Source organism: Ciconia boyciana, chromosome 11 (assembly GCF_034638445.1).
Source record: "Ciconia boyciana chromosome 11, ASM3463844v1, whole genome shotgun sequence".
NCBI classification, from domain to species: Eukaryota; Metazoa; Chordata; class Aves; order Ciconiiformes; family Ciconiidae; genus Ciconia; species Ciconia boyciana.
In genome coordinates, this window is record NC_132944.1 from 973,723 (window position 1) to 999,958 (window position 26,236).

General features: G+C 43.2%; 1 protein-coding gene across 3 annotated transcripts in view; it reads right to left on the reverse strand.

Annotated features, from left to right (window-relative positions):
• Window positions 1-20,889, reverse strand: part of FGD3 (FYVE, RhoGEF and PH domain containing 3) — a 113,065-nt gene extending 92,176 nt beyond the window's left edge. For 2 of the 3 annotated variants that reach the window (XM_072876037.1, XM_072876035.1), the window contains exon 1: window positions 20,325-20,886. In XM_072876037.1, the coding sequence (XP_072732138.1) occupies window positions 20,325-20,472 (148 nt within the window). In that variant the 5' untranslated portion in view covers window positions 20,473-20,886. Of the gene's footprint in view, window positions 1-20,324 lie in introns of all 3 variants that reach the window. The other variant, XM_072876039.1, reaches the window with a different exon arrangement.
• Between the last annotated feature and the right edge of the window lie 5,347 nt (window positions 20,890-26,236).

The window sequence follows — 26,236 nt, forward strand, 5'->3', positions numbered from 1 at the left end:
GCTGCTACCCGTGCACACCTTCCTTCAGCTCCAGCAGCTCTTAATTTAGCTCTGAGAAGCAGCTCTCCAGACGACACCCATCCTGCCGCCCCGGTCTGCTCTCAGGAGCTGCCTGCAGCTCCACATGTCCAATCTTTCCCCCCTCCTTTTTTTTTTTCCTACAATCATTTAGAAAGAAACCTACCACTAGGTTAGGTCAATATCTATGGCCAATTCTCCAAGCCTTTGCTGTATTCTCTTCAACTTAAAGAGAAAAAAAGAAAAAAAAAGGCAGTGGAAACCTACAGGGTGGGCCACGTAGCACAAATCTGCAGCTCCTTAAAATCAGCAGTTGTGAACAGACAAGCAACCCAATCTTTCCAACTGTGCAGACTGAACTAAATTCCTGAGCAAGGGTCCACTAATGAAAATGACCCATCCTCAATTTTCCCAAGATTAATGTTGGGACAGATTTCAAACACCGGTGGACTTGCCAACGTATATACTGCAATGTCACTAACTGATCATGGATTTTATCAGGGGAACTCAGTCATTGTATCAAGAACGTGCATAAATCCATGAGCTACACACACACTTATAAGCAGAATAGTTGCAAGACTTATTTTAAACATCTGCTAAGCAGATGATTCCCATGTCTTCAGCAAGAAATAGAATGTTCCTTCACGTCTCCTGTTCTGCAGATTTTTTGCCCTTTACTAGTTGTCCAGAGAGAGAGTAATAGGTTATATTGCATTAAAATAGACAAGGTAGACTAGGTTTATCAGGTGAGGGGGCTTTTTTTGATTCATTTTTACTAAAAAATAAAACAAACAAAAATACTGGCACTGAATTTGAGATTTCAAAATTTCCCCATAAAACCCTAAGTTCTTCAGACTTTCTACTGTTCATCAGAAAAGGTAATTTCAAAGAGCAAAATACAGCACCGAGCACTGAGGACTGCGAGTACAGCCCACGGTTTGCAATCTCCCAGCTCCAGCAGCGAAGCCAACAGCCGGGACATGCCTCGGGTTCCACCCCCTCTGTGGGTCCACAGAGACCTCCCCGGGTGCTGCTGCCACCCCTTTGCCTGCACCTTGGATGCTGAGTATGTTTAAGTGCAAAGCATTTCGGAGGAATTACACCAGGTGCCATGATTTGGTATTTTCCAACCGGGGGGGGTGGGGGGGTGGGGGGGGGTGGAATCCAACTGGAAATGCCCAATTATCACTTCGGTCAATCCCGTACGATTCCCAAATCCTGGGACCATACCCGAACGTGTCAGAGTGAAAATGCCTCTGTTAAACATCTGTGCAGCCTGTGGCTCCTTTAATCATCAAGAATTGCATTAAGAGCACAAGCCCTGTGAGGAGCGGCTGAGGGACCTGGGGTTGTTCAGCCTGGAGAAAAGGAGGCTGAGGGGAGACCTCATCGCTCTCTACACCTGCCTGAAAGGAGGGTGTAGAGAGGTGGGGTCGGTCTCTTCTCCCAGGTAACAAGTGATAGGACGAGAGGAAACGGCCTCAAGTTGTGCCAGGGGAGGTTTAGACTGGATATTAGGAAAAATTTCTTCACCGAAAGGGTTATCAAGCACCGGAACAGGCTGCCCGGGGAAGTGACTGAGTCACCATCCCTGGAGGTATTTAAAAGATGTTTGGATGAGGTGCTTAGGGACATGGTGTAGTGGTGGACTTGGCAGTGTTAGGTTAATGGTTGGACTCAATGATCTTAAAGGTCCTTTCCAACCTAAACGATCCTATGATTCTCTGATTCTAAGAGAAAAGAAACAGGAGAAAGTCACTTGAACCACTAACGCCAGGTCACAGCCACATAAACCAAAAGTGCATCCCTGGACTGAGGGCCTCAAAGCAGACACTTTGCTGAGCAATGCAAACCAGCTGCTTAACAAATAAAAAAGGAAATACAAATAAGTTACCTTGGAAAACAAGTAAGGCACACCCACGGATTCATGTTTTCCACTGGAAGAAGAAACATAGTTCATGTACTAGCTACTTAAGTTGTATTCTTTCAAAGATAGTATCAATAAAATGTTAGATTTAATCTTAAAGCTGCTGATTAAAAACACCAGTAAGGCACGTAACGTCCAAAATCACGGTGTAATTGCTCACATTGCTTAGGCACAGTACCTTAGTAATATGTTCAGCAGAGGGCAAAGAAAGAGACATGAAGAGAGCAAAAGCTGCAACAAAATAAGTTACTTGGCGGGAGGGGGGTTACTTCGTATAAAATTACGCATTTTACTCACAAACCAGCCACTGACCCTTTTTACCCAACTATAATCCTCGTAAATACTACACAGTTTGAACTGGAACAGCTAAATGTGACCCATCTCGTACTTCCCTCTCTCTAATGATGAACTGCTTCTTAGGATGAACAGCAGTGAGAAACTGTTACAGGTGCACAGAAGTATTGCGGAGAGAAATACAGTACAACCGCGAAGATACGGATGTACGTGCCTCCAGGATCTGTCGCAAAGGGACTGAGCCCCACTTCTCTCATCACTTATGAGCCTTCTGGTGCTCACCCCAAGCTTGGTATCTGATGGTGTGAGTCCAGGTTGATAAAAACCATCAGCCAGAACCCTTTACAACATATTATTTTATTGAAAAGAAATATTACGACAGTAAAATTTTCTGGCTCATTTGTCTACTCCGTTTTCTGTACACAGAAAAATACGCACAGGACGTATGCTAACACTGGATTGTAATCCTCTGGCTTATCACATCATTGCTGTACAGTGAGTTCAGCTCTGCATGGGTACAAAACAGAACAACCTTCCCTTGGTTTCACATCACAGCTTGGCTTGCACGGACAGGTATGCGTTTAAGAACATTTTGCATTGACAAAGCTGTGTCTGAACCATTTACATATTTGTAATGACTGTCAATATTGTGGTAAAGCCTGCAAAGGCACGAGGACTCCACCGCACAAATGGATCACAAAAACACTCCCCTTCTGATGAGCTTAACAGTGTAAGAACACATGCTTCTGAGTGTCTTTGCTCCCACCATTAACCTCTCATTCAACAAGAGTATCAATTCTAATAACAGTTCATCAGAAGGTGACGATGATTGTGGTTTTATCTTCTGCACAGTTTTGTTCAAAGCCTGTATAAAAAGCGTCCCCTCAATTTTATTTTTTTTCTTATGGGCACATGGGAAAAGCCCAAGTAGAGCACATATGCATTTCTGATACACACACCTAAAATTTTACAAGTACCATATGAAAACATTTTGGAAAGAAAATGTTCTTAATTTTACTATTTTTCTAAATCAACAAAGGAATACAGAATTCTTAATGCAAGACCACTCATCTTTCCATCTTTTAGCATCAAGTGTCATCTGGTGGATTGACACAGAACTGCACTGAAAGTAACCTTTCCTTACAGCAAATTTTACTAGGGAAGTAAAAATAAACTAAGCAGAGATAGTATTTACCTATGACCTCAGAGATGCAAATAATAGAAGTACAAACCTCTATCAGGTGCAGGTGTTTAGAAGAGGATCAGCTGTAAGACTCTCATAACACATCTAGGGATTTGATGGACTTATCTCACTGAAGTTTGCGAAACTCCAGTTATTTACAACGTACTGTCCAAAAGCTACTAAAAAGTATTCAGGGAGATGCTAAAAAGCTGTATGTCTCCAGCAAAGATATTTAAAAAAACGTAGTCAAATTACTTACTTTATTTTAAAATGTAATCTGAGATCTGTAAATAACTACCTGAATCTGGAACTGGAGCTTTAGAGGAAAACAGTCACCTTCGGTGATATGTCAAACTGTTTTCCCTCATGAGGGGAAAAAAAAATAAGAATAAAAAAATCAGATGCCTTAATCAAGGCCAATGAGTATGCTGCAATGCTTTAAATAAAAGAGAAAACACTTAACTAGAAACCAAACTTCCTCTTTCTTTCTGTGCCTTTTCAACACACATTCTGGTCTCTTCTCTCTAAACCAAGATGAACTACTTCTGACATCATGATTTAAAAAAAAAAATACATCTCCTTTCTTACCACTGAAGAGAAGTAAGAGACCTAGACAAGAAGAGAAGAGAGACTACAACAGACTTCTAATGAAGCTGGGGGGGGGGCAGGTTTAAAAAAAAAAAAGCCTTTGCCAGGATCACCACTAAAAGATTAACTTCTTTCGGTTTTAATGCTTCAACTCTAAAAGTAACTCTCCCCCCAATGAATGTATTACTTTAAAGACATTGATTTTGAAATACGTTACTTAGCAGGCTTCACAAGCAAACCATGGGGCAGATACCTTTGGGAAACAATCAAGTTTTTAGGAAGGAGAAGAGTGTTAATCAAGTTACAAGGCAGAAAAATCAGCAGCATCTTCCTGGCCTTTCAAACAATTTAATCACTTGCCATGGAAGATCATGGCTATCGATGGCACTGAAGTGACTTGTAACTGTTTGAAACCACTGCAAAATCTGATTGCTGGAGAAGGCAACCCAGCCTCCACAACATGGTCCTGTTTGTTGAGGTCTACAGAAGTTAGACTCCATCAAGTTCAAGTATTAATCTGAAGTTAACTTCATGAGCAAAGTACACCTTTTGGATACAGAATCAATCCATGCTCTGACGCTCCCTTCCTGTGCGGGATCAAAGGTTTGGACAGAGTATACTGGCCAAGACTCAATTTGAGCCCTGCCAGCACAGCCCTGCCAAGCCGGCTGTCCAGCCCTGCCATGCAGGGCTTCAGCGGGGCTGACGATGGATGTGTCACCACCCCCATTTTAGTTCTGACCAGAGAGCTCCTTTGAAGCAAGTCTCCCAACTTGCCTCACCCTACTGTGTTTTGCTTTGTAGCTCAGCACAGGCTTGGAGCATATGACCTGGACTCCCTTCAGAGGAAATGAAATTAGAAGAGGCATTCAAGGAGTGTGTCTAGCACACAACAGCAGCTAACAGGCATTCCGTCCACAGGGCCTAACTAGAGCTGATCTCATATAAAAGCCCTTCAAACACACACAGGGCAGATGTAGGGTCCTCAGCACCAACTTCCTTCCACAGATCCACTTCTATAGGCTGCATTTATTGCTGATATAGACTTAGCCGACACAAGCTATTTTTCCTTTCTTTCACATTTTTAACCTAAAAATAAATGTTTTACCTAAGCAAAAACTATTGCTAAACATTAAAAACTAAGAATACATCCTAACAAGAACAATACCAACTGGAACTGCTTCCTGCTCCTGAACCAGCAACAAAAATACTCCAAGAATTGTTTATATGTCTCCCTTACTAACCAAATCCAGTCTTCCCCCAAACCTGACACAAGAGAGAAGCCAACCACTGCAGCCTTTTGTTTAAATGAAGTCCAGGCTATTTAGGAGGAGGTGAGAGCAAGCTTCTCAGCAGGGATTTCTAACAGGCAGCACCCACTGAAAAAAAGTTTGTTAGGGACTGCTCACCTCCACATCCCACGTCACAGTTGCCGTTGATAGATGCTGATGCCACGGATAGAGAGCTGATCCATTTGGCTGCAAGGGAGACTATGTGTTTACACACTCTAAATCAAGTTGAAACCTTAAAGGTTAACCAGAACACCAACAGACCCAGTTCTTCATGCAAAGAGCTGCCTTGCTGGTAACAAGCTAGCGTAGGTCTGACCCAAGCTTTTAGGCAGCCTTAAAGCTGAGCCTCCCAAGTCCAGCAGGGTTTTCCAGTCAGTTCAAATAACCTAATCCTCTTTTTTTCAGACTGTAAATAAAGTCCTCAACTGCCCCAGATGAGGTAAGGAAGAGACAAAAAGCTTCAATAGATCAGAGGAAACAAAGCCAATCCTCTTCTCAACTTTCTCAATAGCTGTCAGAAGTCCAACTGAGCTGACAAAGACCAAAAAGCATTACCTCAAGGCTCAATTCAAAGGTAGCTGATTCACAGCCAGATTAAGTGCAAGTACTGTATACTAACATCTAGAGGTTCAGTTGTTTAAATTATACAGTGTAAGTCAGTACTTGAAATAGGACAAGTTTCTTGTCTTCTGATTAAAAACTGTCAGGCAACTAAGTGCAAAACATGGTCTGCCTAACTGCTTTTTCTAGCTGAAACAACAGTCACGCGAGCAGCACCTTACCTCTCAGTAACCTCCTAATTCCATGCCCAGTTGTTTTGGGTGAAATCTAAAACATACTTAAGGTAACTAAGGAGGTTAAAGTATTTATTTAAAAAAAAAAAAGGTAATAAAAATCAGTATACTGCCCCATGCACGTACCCCTGGTGCTCTGAGGTGAAGATATGGTCTTGCTATTAGTCCTAGGAGGATAAAAAGCCCCTAACTCTGCATATATGATAAGAGGAGCCCTCCTCCACGAACTGCAGTGCAGTGACAGTGCCAGAATCAAGTTGTGTTACGGCTCAAGGCCCCAGAATGTCTTAACGCAGTGCCAAGGAAAGCCACTTCAATGTGGTGTCTTCATACCCCATTAGGGATTGCAAACCCTATGTTTAGGGGCATGGAAAGAAGCTGAGAGATTTACGAGAATTAGCATGGCTATGTCCAGAGTTTCCTACAACACCCGCTTTTTCCAGTAGAGGAGATCTGTGGTCTTCTGAGGACTCAATTACATGCCAGTTTATTCAATACAAGCAGACTGAACTCCACCAAGGCACCAGCTTCTAGCTAAAGAAATCTTCTCCTGACATACATCTTACAGATTCCTTAAATACACATCTTTCTAGTGTTGCCTTTATTGTTGGTGCCAAGTATGCTGTCTGCCAGCACAGTAGTAACTCAGGCTTCCTAAGTCAGCATTCCTAACAATATCAACAATTAGGAGTTTCCTGCAACACCAGTGGAACACTGGTGAACAGCTGTAGAAATGCAGAAAATGCTTTTCTTCTCTTAGACTTGATTAGCCATTATAAGATGCCAAGACAATCTCTGCTACCACTGTGATTCCCTGCAAGACACTGAGAATTGCTGCAGAGGAGTCAACGCTTCAGAGTATTCCCCATTGAATAAGATCACCGCAAAGCTCCTTTCTTCTACAGAACCCAAATCCCCCCCACTTTTCAGCATCCAGCATCTTTTCCCACTGCCCTCGTAAGTATATATGTAACCCCGAGCAACTGATCCTTACAGTCACCACAAGAATGACATACCTTTGCTGCAATTTTTCCTCGTCTCCCAAGTTCACGGAAATCTAGCCTTTCTAGATGTACCCATGTTCTTCATAAGCAGAACCGCAAATGGAGCCTCTTCAACTAATTTCCATTGTAATGAACTCGCACCCATCTGACAAAGAGGAAAATGAAGGGGGGGGGGGAAGTTTTGTTCCTACTTTTATTTTCCCATTGGAACAGAGGGGTGTAGCAACAGCAAGCATCTGTCCCTGTCATTTCCTGCTCTTATTGACCAAAGTCCGTCATGCCACCCAAACAATAAAACCCGTATCAAGCCTCTAATTAGAGAGTGGAAAAGGTAGTAGAAAAACAACCTATAATAGCCTTGTTTTTTTCCTAACGATATTGATATGTTGAAGAAAATCATTAACTGTTAAGCACCCTAGATCTTAAACACTGACATGACTTTACCATCTGTACCCTCAAACACTTTTTAAAACAACCTAAGGATTACCCAACATTCGAATACGAAGGAGAGAAAACCCATGCCATCACTTCTGGGGAAGTCTAAATTTGCTTCAGATCTCTGAGCGTACTTACGACCTAAACCTGAGCAAAATAAATACCAATATTCTTACAAAGCTGGATATGATTGCAAAGGAATATACTGAATCCCCAGAAACTCAGAAGAATCTTTTGTTCCCCTGACAAGACACTGGTAAGCATTTTATCTTCTGCTGTACTAGGTCTGCTTAGTATTGTAGGCCGCCTAGAGCACTAAAAATCAAGTATCAGTGCTTGTTTTTGAAGTGCCATCCTGAAAACCATGAAACTAAACACGATTGTGCAGAGAGCAGAAAGCATTTCACTGTTTATAATAATCCTGGCTACATGATATAAGACTATGGCGTGCCCTAGCTTACAAACATTGCAAGCCCACTTTTAATAGTGGGTTAGCCAACCTGAATTCAGAAGATAACGATCCTTTTCTAGTGGCAAATCCATCCAAGGATCTGGCAACACATAATACAAACTAAAGCTGAGCTCATATTGCCAAGGATCTGCCATTGCCTCAACCGGGATGGAAGTATTTAATCATGTGTACAACAGATGATGTTATTTTTGAAGGTCTTCTTAAAAAACAAACACACGAAAAACCTCCCACACCCCCGAAACACTACTTGTAACAAAGATTTTACTGTCCTCCAAGCCAGCAGACCCTTAGCTACCCTGGCCATACCTAAGCCCAGTCTACATGTTCAGCCCTGAAGAGCCAGGTCCTGACTACCTACAAGCTGGCTTAGCAGAAGAGAGCTTAAAGAGTGCTCCTAAATTTGGAGACTAGCAAAAGGAAACAATTCCAATTTAAACACAAATAGTTATTTTTACATGGTCAGTATGACAGAAGTTGAGGGAAGGAAGAAACTGTAAGTGTTTGCATTAACCTTCTGGAAAAGTTACTGTGCCGGGAATGAATTTGGAAGCAGGTCTGCCTGATGGAGTGTGAATCTGCCGGTTTGGACCAAATATTTAGAAGACAATTGTCAGCGCTGAAAAACAGCCCGGAAGAAAGGAAGTCATATTCCTGATTGCTGTCAAGAAGGGATCGTGCTGCAATTAGTAGATATTAAAAAAAACAAACAAACAAACAAAAAAACCTACAAAACCCAAACCAAATCCCACGCGAGATAAAATTTCAATAGTCAATCAAAAACTGAAAAATGCGTTTAACTTGATTTTAGCCCTTATATTTGGACTACACGGAGAACAGATTTAATGGGTGGGCCTGAAGAGAGAGCAGAAACACCTACCCATTTAGACCCGCTCCAAATAAGAGACCAGACATGTCAATATCTTTACCTAATATGCTACATATTTCAGCCAGGGCACAGCACCAAATACTGTCATTACCCAACTTCTACAAACGCTTCCAAGCTCTCTGAAATTCTGCTTGTAGAAATCCACAGCTTGGCCTATGCTACAAACCCTACATAAACGAGACTTTATCATGACTGCTATTAAACAAACGTAAAAATAACAATGCAGAAAAAATGCAGACTTCCAGTTTTTGTTGGTTTTTTGTTTAAACAAACTAGCTCAAATCCTGCAATTGTGAGATCCAGCATGGAGCTCTTAAAAATACATTTAACATATTTTAAAAGGAGGAGGAAAAAAAAATAATCAGACACTACAGTTTAATCAATACCAGCAAGTTTAAATGAAGACTCAAGCTCTACACACCATTTTGAGTAGGCCAGCTAGGTGCAGGGAGCAGGGACAAATTCAGAGTCAGCTGAAGCGTCAACTAAAGACACAGCAACACTTTTTCATCACTAAAACCCAAAGCCAATAAAAGTCAGAGCACTCTGCATACTCTGCTTCGAAGTGAAATAAATGACAGTCTTCTCTTTTGCATCACTACACCAGACTGAAAAATAACAATTTTGATTTTAAGGTCTGCCATATGCCTTTTCAGCAAGGGGACACCACTGCAGTCAGGATCATCAACTTAAAAAAAAAAAAAAAACTTAAACCACCACCAGATTTTCAAGTCATAAAAAAATAAACAAAGAAAACCAAAATGGAAGTTACAGAATTGAGTTACATTCGAACCACTCCCCTTTTGTAAATATGCTGCCTTTGAAAATCCTAACCAACATTTTAAAAATAAAAACTTCAATTATATTCCACAAAAAAGTATTTTAAGGCCTTCAGTGCAAATGATGATTTTGCAGTATTTTTAGAAACTAAGGCACATGACGTTTAGATATCTTTAATGCATTTCAAAAGACAGATCAGTATGAGATACCAATTTCTACTCAAATGGATATTAGATGAAGCCTCATTTTTTTTTGCCCACTATGTGGCAAAATAAAAAAATCAGTTTTCAGTGCGAAGCGCCTCCTCGGTAGGGCGCCTGAAGGATTCTCCATAGGATGCGCAGTTCTAGGGAATGATGATGATCGATTTCATTATTTATCATATCACCACACCCAGAATTCTGCAAGCTACACCCACAGTCTACATGCTCAAGTCTGATTTAATACATAGGATTTTTTCCATCGCAAGATAGAGGAACATAAATTCTGGGGGGGAAAGCCAAACAAACAGGGAAACAGCAGCACAACTATGCATGTTATCAAAACTGCACGCGCATGACCTATCTAAACCTTAAGTTTTTGGATTTAAACCCAAAAATTTCAGAGGGCTGAAAGTACAAATGTGCATTTTTTCAATCTGGCCACCAGAAAGATCTGAAGATCAATGCTAAGTTAGCCTATAACTGTAGCAACTCAGGTTTTATTAATTTTTATTACAGACTGTCAGCCAAGCAGATGCCACAACAGAAACACATCTTGGAAAGAGATGTCATCAGGAGTATCCTGAAGGTACCACAGAACTGCAAGATGTCAGGAGAGGTGAGAGACCAAGAACAGTGAGAAATGGGAAAAGCGAGTGGGAGGCTGATGCTGAGCCTCATCGGTAGCACACAAGGGTTCCTCAGTCATCCTGGAGGGGGACAAACAGGCGACCAGGGCTCAACAGGAGCTTGAGGTTCATCCAAGGAAGCTGATGGAATAAATCAGGAAACAGGAGACAGGATAATCTAAGGCGTTCAGCAGATTTAGAATATTCTCTTAGCAGCTGATACCTGCGTGGCTCGGAGACACAAGCAATGTAGGTGCAAAAGCAGTACTGGAAATCAAATAGCCAAGTTTAAAACCTGTGCTCTCAGGGTTTAAGATCTTTAAGCACAGTTCACCAAGCCATTCCCAAATTACAGGCACCACCTACGGCTCCTGGGTTTCCCACCCTCCATCAAACAGAAGACAAAACATCACCCTACGGAGGCTCTGCTGCCATAGATAATCATTAAGCAAGATCCTGATCAATTTTCAACAGTGGTTCTGTCTGAAACCTAATTCAGCAAGGAGGGAGGAGAGAAAAGGCAGCATCAAAACAGGGCATGCTGTGCTCCAGTTGGAGGTAACTTATCTGCAGGCTTCTTACTGCTTTGGCAGAGTCAGCTTGAATTCAAAATGCAACATTTTGCCTGTGCACACAGCAGCGGGGCTGAACATCCTCCACCTCCCCAAGTTTATTATCAAAATACAATGTTTTAACACTTTAAACATACAAGTAAAACAGTGGCACCACTCTGTATATATTTTCTCAACAACTAGAAATGAACTTTTTTTTTTTTTTATAATATGTACTAACAACCCTAAATCCGTTACCATCTGTAAGAAAATTTGTTTTTCAGTGGAGGCCATGGGTTCTGCGAGTTTATGAACCCTCCTGCTTTAAGACACAATCCAATTTTTAAACAATTGGGCATGGGGGGAAGAAGGAAATAAAAAAAAGAATAAAACTACCTCTTGATGCCAGCTATTCCATAACCATTTGTTACAAAGTTTTTCACTGCTGAAGCAGTGGCTGTGGCCAGGGGCAGAGCTTGAACCCTGGACTAGATGGACGATTAACACAACAGTTCCTTTACCCTCAAAATTTGCTTCCACAGTTTCTTTGTCCTAACAAGAGGATTAGCAATTTTTAAAATAACTTTTGGGACTTGCATGGTCTGGGAAATACAAAAAAAAAAATTAAGACTATCCTTTCAAGTGAATAAGAAAAGCATCTGTTCTGCATTCCAAGCGAAGCAACTTTTTCAACTGCAAAACCATCAAAATCAAGCAGCCGTAACTCAGACCGACGACCCAATTGCAACAACTCCAGACAGTATGGATGAGACAGGCTCTTTTTATTTTTTATTATTATTATTTTACTATTTTGAGGAAATCTTACTCTCCCCTAGCTGTGAACACTTGAACCTCCATTAGTAAACTAGGAATGGCAAGGCAAGACAGGTAATTGCTTAAGCTGAAAAATTTTTTAAGAAATTCATGTGTCAACTGCATAATAACTAGGGGGGGTTGTTCCCCCCAACTTTGATATTTGGCTCTGCATTTTTACAGCTGAGAAATAGGCTGTAAGAATTTCAATAGCAATTAGTAAAACAGATTCAGGAGGGCTCAGCAGGCAGCACTGTTTGTTCCTTCATGGGAAACTTCACTCCGAGTGAACAACTCCCGCAGCCGGTGGGAGCGATGCACGGAGGTGGCACACCTGGCTCCAACAGGAAACTGGCATGGCTGAGATCTTCCTCCAGGCAAAATTCATCCACCCCCAATCCGGGGCCTTGCAGATATTCAACAAACAGGGAAAAAAGGGGAAAAAAATTTAAATAGAAAAACCATATATGCAAATGCAAACCGTAACAGTTCCAACATGTAGCTATATGCTGTTACAGCCCGGGGGCTAGACCTTTAATCAGTGTAAGTTATTGTAGCTTCAACTACAGCTCCAATAGATCTGGGCAGAACTGCGTCAACCAACAGTACAAATTTAGCTGCGGGGGCACAATCCCTTTTCCTGTCAAATTTAAGAGGGAACACAATAAACAGTTTGCGCTGGCTTCATGCATTCAGCTCTCCTATGCGAGCGCGTGCTCTGCCGCGCTCCCAGCAGCTTGCCATCAGCAACACTGCAGCTGCAGTATTTAGCCCAAGGCACAGACCACTACCGTAGAGCTCCAAACATAGCCCCAAGCAGTGCGTCAGAGATAGGCCGGCGGAGAGGGAGCTACATCGGTGTTCAGCCTCTGCTGAGAACCGTCACGAGAAGCCTGCCTATTTCTCCCACAAAGGGTGTGAGAACTGAGTTCACTGTCATCCTTTCTTTCCCAGAAACGGTGCAGCCAGCACAGGGCACGCTGTTGGACAACAACGGTAAAAATCTAGAAAACAAAAACACAGGAGGCTGAGATCTGCTGGTATTTTCATCCATTGGTTTTGGGGGAGATCACTGCCTCCTTTGCCTTATTTATTCAGTCCTCTGTTGTTCTTTCCTTTATTTCTGCAGTGTTCACAGGTTAATTTCAAACAGTGTTTTGTACAGGCTTCCTCTTTTACAAATTTCAGATTTCTTAACTAATTTTGACTTTAAAACCCTCTTTCTTCAAAATATCTTCCTACACCCCTTTTAATGTTTTTTGCATTGTACTCACCACTTTTTCCTTCTTCTCCATCCCAGTCTTCCCTTCTACTACTCCATTCGCTTCAGTTTTTACACAAACATTTTTATTCAGCATTTTGAAGACGTGGGTGAAATTCAAATCACAAGCACCCATCAGATGCATAGGGCCAGTGGCATGAAATATGGTATCTCTGCAAATCTCATTCTGGAACACGGCAATGTTTGTGGAGCGACAACCAAAATACACTGAACAGGTGATTCCTACCAAACATGGTAAAACTGTATTTGGAGGCTTCTTCAGGCTTCCTTTCCCCACTCCTTCCCCAGCCCCAATGTTTGGTACAGTAACTTTCACCCTGTTCCAACCTCAAGGCCCAAAATGATTGCTGAAGTAGCAAGAATTTCATGAATGTAAATATTTGTTCAGGGTTAAGTTACCAAGAGAGAATTTCTGCTCAGAGCCTGCAAGCTCAAAAAGAGAATAAAAAGAGGCCAAGAGTTTAAGAAAACTAGAGCCTAGTGTTAAATTCCTTCATTATAGTCAGACACCTGCCTGCTTTTCAGAAGTCTAAAATGAAGAGCAGAAACCTCTGACATCCAAGCGATATCTAGATGTCTCCCTGCCTTCCAAAAACTACTGGGACTACTGGGCTCTTTGGACTTTTAGAAATCAAATTCTTTAATATGAAGGCTGGTAGCCTCCAAAAGTCTCCATCCAGATTGCCACGATGATGTGTACAGATGTGCATGCTGCATGCATACACTGTACCCAAATGGTCTGTCCAAAGCATAGAGGTTGGGCTTCCAATAACAGGCTGACATCTAACCAGAGTCCAAAGTGTCAGTGTTTTAGCCTTTCACATTAATTAACCAGCTCAATGAGTAGCATAAATTAACAGCAGAGGTAGCTACACTTAAAGCAGTGGCTCTGAATACTTCAGCAACAGAATATTCAAAATGCTTGAAGAGAGAAAAATGGCAAATATAATGCAAAATTGATTCATTCAGCAGTTCAGCACAAAAATATTCTCTCCTTGAATCTTCATTAAGCCAAAGAATTTCTAAGCAGCAGCACCAAATCAATCTCTGAAGAAATTCAAGAATTAGAATTATTTTTCAAAAGGAGATGCTTCAGCATTTTAAAATATAATTTCAGTAATATAATTATTCACGGCCATACTGAAATTCACAAGGACCTACAATGTTTAGCAGTTCCTCGCCTCTCACAGCAGTTGCCAGTGGTCTGCTCCATCCCTCTCTGTTAATGCCTTGAAGACTCTGCCATCCCAAGAGCTGCCTTTTCCAACTACTAACAACAGATTTGAAGACCATAAATTGTACATTACTCCGTTCACTGCCTCGTGACAGCTTCTCACCCAACGTCAGAAGCTTGATTCAGAACAGCAATCAATACTTCCAACACATTCAAACAGACCATAGAAGCCTGTGCAATTTAAAAACTTAGAAATGGTTATTCTTGCTTTTAATAACACTGAGCTCTCTCAAAATTCACCAGCATTAAGGTAGACACAAAATTTGGTAATGCTTGACACATTTCCTCAAGACAAAAAAGCTGCTTCTCCAGGCTATTACTGCCCAACACCAGTACAGAGGGGGACCCAGGAAGGTCCATCTGACCAGCCTCTCGGGGACGCCATGCAACAGTAAGCCCAGACTTCCCAGTCCCACCACCAACGCACATTACACCGTTCAGGCAGTACCAAGTGCCTTAATGCAAGAGAAAAATCCCATTTTAGCACTTCTGCAACTTTTTTATGCTGACAGTTGACTGTCAAAGAGCCACAGGTTTTTAGAGTTTATAACTAAAACACTAATCATACTCAGAGGGAGAGAAGACAGACAGAGGAAGAAAAGTATCCTGACGATATCTGAAGGGTTATTCAGACAGCCCGGCTCCAAGGTAGGAACCTCAGCCCTCAGTAAATGGAGCTTCTGGAGGTGACGAGTTGATGAAATCAACTCTCTGAGCCCCCCAAGGACCCTGCAGGGAATCCTGCACGAGACGACTGAGGTTATACTATGCAAACAACCTCCTCTCCCCAAGCTTCCTGCCCAATTCCCCACCCAGCCCTCCCACAGCAGTTAAATCACTGGCTTTCTGTCCCACACCAGGGTCTTAGGCCTGGCCAAATAATAAGAAAAGTGCAACCCAGAAGACAAGGAAGTGGGTAATACCAATAAACTCTGAAACACAATTACATTTCACAGAAAGACGAAAATAGCCACAAAAGTCAGTGACACCAGAAGAAAAAGCAGGGAGAACAGCATTTTGAGAGGTAGCGGTCAGGGACCACAGAGGCAACGTGCTTTAAATAATGCCATTTAAACTCAGTAACTTAACCCTGAGAAGCCAGGTCACAACTGCACATCCTGGGTATTTCTCATAGAAGTACATGGTGACTACTGCCAGAAAAAGCAATGGCCATACCAATGAGGGAATGGAGATGAACATCAGGCTGTCGCTCCATTTAGCACTGCAGGAGAGGACACCATGCATTAGCATTTCTTCTCTGCGCTGGCTGGTACAGCATTCACCCCGTATCAAGGTAAAGCAAACACGCAGTACTTCAGTACCACAAACTCCTAATGATAGCCAGTACAGATAAGGTGAAAAGCCACAAACTGTGAAATAAAATTCAAAGACCCATAAAATTTTAAGACATTGCAAAGCGTAAAATGCAAATGTAGTTATACTAAACCTTGCTTTTAGGAGATGGCTGGGGAATGGGAGGGGGGAGAGTAGAGGGAGGGGCAAAAAGTTTCACTGGAAGCACTTTCCAGTGTACCTCCACTATTGTTCCACCAACAAAGGCCTTCTCAAATTTCACTACTCATAACCTCCAAACCAGCCAGAGTTTCGTGCCGTGACTGACTGCCTTCCAATTACCGTATGCTCCAGAGAACGCAACACTGAGCTGCAAACATCTATTCCCAATTTCACGGTGGATTTTCATGGTAGAGGTCCGGGGTCGTGTGCTCGGGGGAACCGGGCTCGGTGCTCAGTGGGGAGTTCGAAGGGATTGGCAGAGGACAAGAAAATGAAAGACCTCGGAGCTGGTGGTGGGTATGCAGCATGGCTTGAGAGCTGCCACATGATGGAAAGAACTAGCTGAGGAGTTCAATGATACTCCCTCATAATGTCTCTCTCCTCTCTCTCACTTGTACCTTAGTCCACCCTATCTCAGGCTCTCTCAAATTCTGCCTCTGTTTCCACATCTGAAAAATATATGAAGTTATTTTTTTACTTAAAAGGCACTTTCAACTAGTTCAGAGAATTTGGAACAAGAGACATATTTTCCAAACGGTATCAATATTCATCATTATGCAAGAATCGTAAACCAAGGTCTCTCAAGTGAAACATACATTTTCACATTAAAATTTCATAACACTGACAAAAATTAATACCGCAGTAGTTATTACTACTTTTAATCTGCCACACTATTTACTCCACTCAGACAAGTTAACATCTACATAATCAATAGCTCAAATCTCTAACACAAGACCTGTACCCAGTCCTGGGAGCTAGAAGTATTTATTACTTAGGTTTTACCAGCCACCTCTTTTAAATAATTTCAAATTCTTCGAGTATTCAGTATTTAGTAAAACAGCTTTAAGAAGAAAATGAATCTCACTCAAAGCATTGTACTATTTTACAGCTTCAGTAGAAACCGGTGTACAGTCAGCGAGGAAATAAAGTATTAATCACATCATTGTTGCACTTGCACTCTGCCCTTTCAATTCTCATACAGACCACTCGGTCTCACTCACTAACCAAAGCAGGACCATTTGCACCAATATTACTAATGTTCGATAATCTTAATGAGATCCCTAAAACAAAACAAAAAAAGGTACAAACAATTTGAAAAAAACCATACATTCATTATTATTGAGCTGGGTCGGTAGTAACAGACAAGCTCCTGTCAGGAATATCCAGTGTCTGTTGAGCTGGACACTTTACAGACACATGGAAGACAAAGCTGTTCCCAAAGACCTCCTACAGAAGTTGTTCATTTTTCATTGACAACCAGTGGGAAACACACGGATTTTAGATAGCATTTCAGAGGGCAGCAGTCCCCAAATCACCCCATCTCATACAGCTTGTTTGAGGACATGGCTTCCCCAAAACCAAACACATAGCAACCTGATCAGGGCGCTCGGAGTATAAAACGCTTGGGATGCTTTAAAAACCCAGCCACAAAGCCTGTCCTGAAAACACTGCAACGCTAACAATGCACAAGTAAAAAATCATCACCTTGGATTCTGACTTCCCAAGTCTTTCCTTCCCTGTGTCCCAGGGTTTTGACAACCCGCTTCCACAGCTACTGACCTAAGAGAGTCTTCCTCGTTCTGGATCACACTACAGAAGCTCATCCCACACAAGAAGCCACGAGGACCATCACCACTCTATTCTGATTCCACCATTTTTATTGGTTTGAACATAACATCCTCTCTTGCATCTCTGAGACGCTTCAAGAACAAATAAGGTTTGAAGTCCCAAGCTCCTCACACATTATCACCCCAGTTGACATTTGGAGTTTGGGGGACATCCACAAGAACTCTGCAGGTCAGTATTTCCCATGGCGTTACTACACCATACTGGATTTCCTTAAGGAAAGGGCAACCTGGTATCAACCCCCTATCTGTCTTCCCCATCTCTGTGGAAGATACCTGGCAGGGCTGGCATCTGCACATTTGGAAAGAGGCAAAGCGCCTCTGGGAAGAGTGAGTCCTGGCTTCATTTTCAGCAAGAGTTTTAGACATACAGTTAAGTGCAAGGAGCTGCATGAAAAGGGACTGGACAATGGCAATTCTAGCTCCATTCAAGAATGGTTTGAGCCAGGACTACAGAAGCAGGGCACATTTAATCAAAGTCACAAGGGCAAGCAAGCTTAGCCTCTACAGACTTCCATTAGATCACCATACTTGAGGCGCCGTAACTCTGAAAACAGAAATAACTCTCTCACTGAAGACAACCACAGTCAACAAAACTACATACGCATACGGTCAGATATGTATAGCACCTATCTACAAGCACCTAATGTGAGAGCCCCAGCTCCTTCTATAACTAATCGAGAGAGAGGGGCTGCTAACACAGGTATTGCAGCTCCTGTAGGCTCCAATCCATGCGGGAAGACCCATCTCCAAACTTAACGTACTGAAGATTGGTACCCAAATAGTTCAGGAGGTGCCAGAAGTCAGATTATCTGAATACCCCTAGATCCAGGGCAGACGGGAAACCTCAGCGGGTCTGCAACTCATCATAATCTTTCTTGGGTTGATCCAGCCTTTACCTACCCAAGAAGGGCAGAGAACTTCCATTTTTAAAAAATAAGGATTTATTTCTTCAAAAGAAGGAATTCCTTTAAACTCAATTTCATTTTTATCATTTTTCTCTAGCTTTATTAAGGTAAGGAGACATACAATAAAAGAACTGGGTCGTAAACGAGCTACATCAGGAACAAACCCAGCTTGCTTATTTCAGGGCATGATTTTATAAACACAGCTCTACTAGTTTGAGTATGAACTGTATAACTAAAACATCCTAATAGCATTGTGAAAACTAGCTTTATATTAAAAATAAACTTCTTATAAAGAATGCAATAATAGTTTTATCAATGGATTTGTCACCCTACATATCCCGTTTACATTCTGCATACTTCTCTGCTTGGACAACAAAACCAATTCTGGTCATTAACAATTGCCAATAGTCTCTTCCACTCTTTGGTGCTGCTGCGTATCAGGCACTGCAAGAAGTGGTTAGTCCCAGATTCTTTTAAATTGTAGAGCCATTTTCCTTTGTGTTAAAATTCCCTAAAGCTTGCAAGGGAACTAAGGTAGAGTATATGCCTTTAACATAGTTTAACCACTCTTAATATTTGGAATGGAAAATGTGACTTAGGTACTGAGGTTTAAAAAACAGCTACGATGTATGCAGCCAATTTTCTAAACATGAATCTCATAAGGTTTTTTTAGTTTTTTTTTTTTTCCTTCTTTCTTTTTCTGCATGAGAATGTAGGGCTTACATGAGACAGCCAGCTAAATGCAACAAACCATTATGGCTCAGAGGTTTCCAATTTGGAACTAGAAATGGTTTACATTATAAGTACTAACGGCTCCAAAAGGTATTTAAAAAGGAGAGAGTGGAGAAAAACTTGGCATTTCATAAGTGCCTAAATATGGATTGGCAGGAAATAAATTTGATCTATGCAGTTAATAATAGTCTTACTAAAATAAGTGTTTAACAGAACTGGTTTTATGTGGTTTTAGGAGAACTAAAAATATATTTACACAGCTTAGTACTATATTTACACAAAGGTGCAATCTCTGAGCATTGTCAGCCGTGCAGGGACGAGGCTCTCCTAGGTGCCTGCAGACAACCACCAAGTTTGCAAGAGAAGCACAGCGGGGTAACTCCCCGCAGCCAAGGCTACACCTCCACGAAGGTGGAAGACCAGGGCAGCAGCATTTGCCAGCCGCAGCTGAAGAGCTCAGGCCTAAAGAGGGCTGGTTTGGACCCCGCTGAGAACGGGTTTGCGTTCGAAACACACCAGCCCGCTCATGGGGGGAGGGGGAAAAAAAAAAAAAAAGATTTAAAAAAAAAAAAAAAGTTAAGCGTCACCCCGGATCTGTTCAGGCTGCTCCGCTCCAGGCCGGGCCCCCGCCCCCGCCCCGCGGGGCAGCCCGACCCCCGCGGCCCCGCCGCTCCGGGCCGTGCCCGGCTGCCCGCTGAGGGCCAAGGGCGGGCGGGGAGGAGCGGGCAGAGGAGGGCCCCGGCGCCGGGCGCAGCCGCCACTGCCGGGGCCGGGACCGCGCGGGGCAGCGCCCGCCGAGCGGCGAGGGGAGGGGGCAGGCGGGGGGGGGGGAGCGCGCAGCGCCCGGGCGGGCCGCGCTGCCCCTCCGGCCCTCGCACACCTGGAGCGGGGCCGGCCTCCCTCCACACCCGCCGGAGGGACCCCGCGGACCCCACCCCGCCGGGACCCCCGCCCGCCCCGCTGCGCTCCGCTCCCCCGCCCGGGCTCCCCGCGGCCCCTGGCCGCCCCAGGCTCCGCTGAGGAGAAAACTTGGCGGGCGAGCGCGGAGCTCGCACGGAAATCTCTCCCCGGGGGCGCGGGGGACTGGGGGCGGCAGACGTGCCGCCGCCGGGACACCTCCCCGGGCGGGCAGCGGGGCCCGGCCCGGCGGGCGCAGCCTTACCCTCCGGCTCCATCTGCTCCCGCCGCCGCGCTCCGGCGCTCCCCGAGCTGCTGCGAGTTGGGCCGGACGGCGCGCCGGGCTGAGCGGTTACAAAGGCGGCCGCCGAGCGAGGGGGGTGGGTTTCCTCTCCCTCCCACTGCAGCTGCATCGCGCCATGAGGCGCCGCGAGCGGGACAAGGCGCCCCCAAAGGCGGCGGAGGCGGGAGGTGCCTCCCGCCGCCGCTCGGCCCCGCGCCTCCCGCCCCGGCTCGGTCCGGCCCAGGCGGCCGGCGGGACCCGCCAGGAGGGACCGCGCCGGCTGTCGGGGGACCAGGTGCTGCTCCCGGCCCGGGGGCGACGGCGGGGGAGGAGAGCACCCGCTCGGCCTAGCACTTCGTTACGGCCGGGAGGCGGGGACCCCGCTGCAGGCCGCGGTGGCGGGGAGGGGGGTCTCCTTCTCGCCCGGCCCGCCGACCGGCTCCCGCACCGGCCGCGGGGAAAGTAATGTCCACCGCTTGCGTGGCCCCGGGGGACAGCGCTGCGAGGGGCTCCCGCTGAGCCAAAAAAGCCCCGTGCTGACAGAGGGCCCCCTCACGCAAACCGGGTGGGCTCCCGGAGGCCCGCCCCGCTGGACGCAGGCGGCTGGGAGGAAGGGGCACACAGGCCCCTCGGGATGCCCGCGCACACCACAGAGGGGGTTCTCCCTGTTCCGTTGGTCAAAAATAGGACGCATCCCCAGGGCAAAGCCCAAAATCCCGTCGAAAGGGAGGCTTCAAAAGGCTACGGGCTCCCGCACCAGCTGTTGCCTTCAGAGCCAAAAGTTCTTTGGTGTAGCAGCTGGGGGGCAGCTGTAGGGCATGTGGCAAGGCCCAGCTGAGACCGCGCGTCCCAGGGCCATGGATGGCTCCCCAAGCTGGCATACTGTCCTTCATGTATGTGTCGGAAACCCATTCGGATACGAGCCCAGGTGTTTGGTCCCCTCGGACAACCAACCTCTTCCCACCTCCCAGAACTGCCCCTCCCTGCCCCCCCAGCCATAAGGTCTTTCAGGGCTTCTTGAAAAGTCAGGCCAGGAGATGCCCCCCGACGCACTGCTCTGTGCCTCGGTCAGGGCGCAGGACGTGCCAGGAGTGATCACAGCTGAGCCGAAGGGTGATGCTCTCCTTCGGGGGCAGCAGGTCATTAACGCAGCGCTGGTGAAGTGCTCCTTCCGCAGAGGGTGTGCTGCAGCGGAGGAATGACCCTGCCTTTTCAGGTGAGGTACATGTTTCAAGGAGAGCTTTCTGAGAGTTAAGATCTTCAGCTCCTCATTGCAAGGAGCAAATAATACTGAGCAAAATGAAGGTATTAAGCTTAAAAGCATATATTAAGCAATCTGTCTCTGAAAGAATGCAACCATGTAAAACTGTCTTCACAAAGGCATTTACCTTCAGGAAAAAATGCAAAACAGCAAATTCAAAAGTTAACTATGTTGGGCTTTAGTCTATTTTTTATTACCCAGTAATTGGTCATTGCTCCTTATCTTTCCCCAGAAAAGTTCAGCTTTGATGTAGGCCCCATTACGGAAATACACTTTTGGGTAACTTCAATAGTGTGGTGGAATGGAAGAGTATTTGTTAAATTTCTTTGGACTAATTACTCCAGAATAAAAGGAGTAGCTGTTCTAGAGTACCTCTATGAATAGGGTCTAGTTAAATAAGAGTAAGAAAGCAGATTAATCAGTAATGAACCAGCCTGGATTTCTTGATGTTACTTTTGAAATCTTACCTGTTACTTTCAAAATCCTATCTCAAAGCATTCATATACATATACAAATTTAACATACAACTAACGATTTCAGAGATTAGACTCCCTGCATTTATTGCTGTATGAAATGGTGATAGCTCCCTTAAGTTAGTCCTGTCCTTTAGGACAATGAGGCACATCACCTCTGAAGTGCTTTCACCAGAGCAGATCTGAGCTTACCAACTATTGCTACATGGTTATCGGATATAGCTGTTCAGCAGCAGAAACAAACTTAAAAAGTGTTGAAAATTACCCAGGTTCTTTGCTCTCAAGAAAGCAAGGTCCATGCTATAAAATATAAAGCTGAGACAAACAACTGTTTATTTTAAGCATTTAAGCATATTTGATATAGCACCAGAACACCAAATAACCACTGTTCTTTAAAAGGATTGTTTTATTTCCTGTCCAATTCTTTCCCCGCCCTAGCCAGCATTTTGGTTTGATTTGTTTTTTTTCCCCAAGAATTAGAGCATTTTTCAATGTAGGTGCTCTCAACTCTTACAGTCTGGGCATTTGCAATATTTAATTTGTATCTCTGACCAGAATCAGTGGAGTAATTCTGGAGGGAGTTTACCATTTAAGCAAACATTAAATTACAGCCATTACTTTTGGCCAGTTAAGATTGTAACAAAGGGCCAGTATAAGTTTCTTCACATCTAAGAATAAGTCATTTCTTCAACCAACATAAGTAATTTCGAGTCAGAGAGCAGTTTCAGTAGATAAGCAACAAAGAAAAGGGCTCTTTTTTTGCAACTTTGCTAGGGAGTTGAAGGAATAAAAGCTACTGAGAAGGTGGGCTGACACTACCAGCAAAAAAGCAGAACCATACAGGATTGATTTTAGAACAGGAAGGTGTTTGCTGGGATATTTCCTCTAAATATTGTAAATTTTTCCCCCTGAATTGAGAGGCATCCAGTCCTTTAAAAATGTGAGGAACAAAACCTGGAATTGTGCTTTGTGGCACGGTTTATGACTCTTCCGAAAAAGCATAGGACTCAACCTTTTACTGAGTTGCAGGCTGTAGATCCATATCTAGCTATGTTAAGCCCCTTCCTCCTAACCTGACTATCTCAGGCACCCAAGCGGTTTCCCTTCAGTCTCTCATGAAGGAAGTCGTAATAGGAACAAGTCCGTCTTGTCAACATTTCTGTCACTTCTGCTGTTCTCAGGCTTAATCTTAAAGAAGTCAAAGCTCCTATTAAATAGAACAGAAACTGATTGGCAATCTTCTGCATTGAACTGGATCTTGCTGAGCACCTTAAGGTCTTAGTTTTATTAAATCTTATTTGCAAATGCAAATTGCACTTTGTACCCAGTACAATATACTTCTTTCCTTTAAGCTTTGAAGCATTGGGCAACGTCCATTGAATGTGGTCTTTATCGTGGGATATTTTTTATTGTTTTCAAACCCTTGATGTCTAATGCAAGGGTAAGAGAAAAGGGTCAATAGATGCAGTGTAAGCAGTTAGTAAAGTTCACACAAATACTCATTCTTTCTCCCCCCAAAAAGAAAAAAGTTGCCTGTCATACCACATTAAAATTCTTTTACAAGAAGAGCTCTCTCAACACAAATTAATTCTCCCTCATGGTAGGCTTTGCAGTTAAATAAGGATTACCATTGCATGCCCAGGAAAGATAAATCTAAAGAGGGTAAAAATAACCTCTTATACATTTAATGAGACATTGGAGACCAAGAAGCTAAGGCTTTGCAAATACATGGGTTTTGTCTGACATCCTTTTCGTGTAAGAGATGCATGTTGTGTTCTCTTCCGGATGATGTAATCCTCAGGGTGACCCTCATGTGCTTTTGCCATCATATGACACTCTACTGAATATACTAAGTTCCTTTGTGTACAGAGTCCTTATTTATAACTCTCAGAATTTTGATCAGAGCATTTTTTTCCTTTCTGAAGAGACTACTTTTCATTTGAAGATGCAGATTTGAAGATTACTGTAACGTCTTTTGAGTATTTATGCAATCTCATTTTCATGAATTTGAAACTGAGCCTTTTCGATTGCAGAGAAAGAAGTACTGCTCTATTTCTCATTCACAATGAGATTAAACCAGCAATTGCAATAAAAAAATAAAATTTATGGCAGCACTGAAACTGATTCTGTTGCTTTCACTTTAAATTTGAAAAAAAGTGGAAAAAAATGATTCATCAAAGGTAGCTTTCAGGGGAAATATTTTTAAGCTGAAACCCTACTGAGGTAGGGTTTGGGTTTTTTTTAATGATACCTTAGGCAAAAGCAAGTTTATTCCATATTCACCAACACCAGTTACCAGAGCAGCCAGGAATCCAGAGGAAAAAAAACACAGAACAACAGAGAGACAAAAATAAGGAACTGTGGATAAAAGTAAAGCGGTCCTCCATTCAGGACACAAGTCCCGTAGCAGTTTTTATGCTCTCGCATAAGATGTTTATAGCAGAGTGGAATACTCTGTATTTTATCCCCACTTCATAACGGAGTTGAACTTAAATATTTACGAGGGCTTGTATTCTGAATCAATGTTAATTCTCCTTAACACTGAGGCATTTAAAATCCTGGACTTTGTAATCTCACTGGTATTCTTTATACACCGGCTTAACAGTTTTTTCATATAAATTGATTCGGATCTTCTTAAGGTAATACACATCAAAGTTGTTATCTGGACTCTCTGAAAGCAGAAGTAGGTTCGTATCACAGATAATGAATGATCCGAGTGTGTCACCTCTTTCCAGAGCCTGATCTTCACAACAAAAAATGTTCTTCTTGGAGTCCCAAAGGAGGGCAACAGAGCCATTCTTCATCTTTTAAATGCTGGGCTGGGGAAAACAATAATCCTGTTGCCCTTCCTTGACAAATAACAATGAGCTACAAGGGTGGCGGATCCACTTGCTTTCTTCTGTGCCTCTGGCGTAAAATGAGGGTAGTACCTGAGATCATTAGGGGACTCCTAATATCCTGACCAGAAAGGCTACACTTAATCTGTGACTATCCACACTCACAGGAGAGGATGATGAGAATAAGGAGGTGTTACTGACCTCTTTAGCTAAAAGTCAATGTGTGGCAGCCAGCAGACTCTTGATCTCTTAGTGAGTGTCTGCTCTGTGAGTTCTGTTGCTAGCTGCAACCAGAATACCAAGGCTAAACTCCCAACAGAACACAGCAGTGTTGCAGAAACCTCTGTGCATATATTAGATTCTGTTTACTGTGGGTTTGCATTTATATTTTTAGATTACTGAAAGCTGTAGACTTGTCAGACGTGTATATTCATCTGCAGAATTGGGGATGAACTCAGTGACCCAGAAGGTCCTTGCAACTCCCATGTTCATAATTTATTTTGTATCACATTATAAAGTAAATGAGGAGTTATAGCTTGTCACCATTCGATTAAACATTTCCAAACAACACTGACTTTCATACTACCCTCAAAACCAAGATATGCCTTATGAATTGAATCATCTGACATGGCACAGATGCATTGAGGGTGATAGTTTTCAAAAGCAATGTCTTTCAGGAACATAAACTCCATTACTCAAAAGGAGAAGGACAGAGGTACCTAAATGCTCTTAGTGTTGAGCAGGATTTAGGTTAAGCCTTTTCAGAAATTATTGGTTACACATTTTAAAAATCTAAAGGGCATTGTAGATTTTACCCCAAAGTTTTCAGTAACCTAAAATCAGCCAAAGTGAGATTCTGTCAGTTTGTTGCTTTGATTAGAGAGGTACTAAAACTGGAATCTCTGTCAAACAAGAGCGGGAAATACTGTTTTTCTGGGCACCATTAGATTAGAAATTTACTCCAGCTTCAGCCTGAACGAGGCTAGAAATGTTGACTTTTAAGACATGCCACAATGGTCCAGCAGACAATAAGTTTTACCTTTTAAACAGGAAGAGAGAATTACAGCACTTGATTTTTGTCATCCTTTTCACTGTTAATCTGGGTTCAGAAACAAACACTGACTTATTTTGAATTTTGATAAAAGCATTTCTCATCTCTTTTTTTGTTACTCTAAATACATCACATCAGTTATGTAATTATTCCGTGACTCATGGGTCACCCTGCAAATCAGCTGAAGCCAAAATATTTAGTATAACTTCTTTACTCTGGAAAAAAAAAAAAAATCACCAAAATGGTTAGTAATCTATTACTAAATCGTCCAG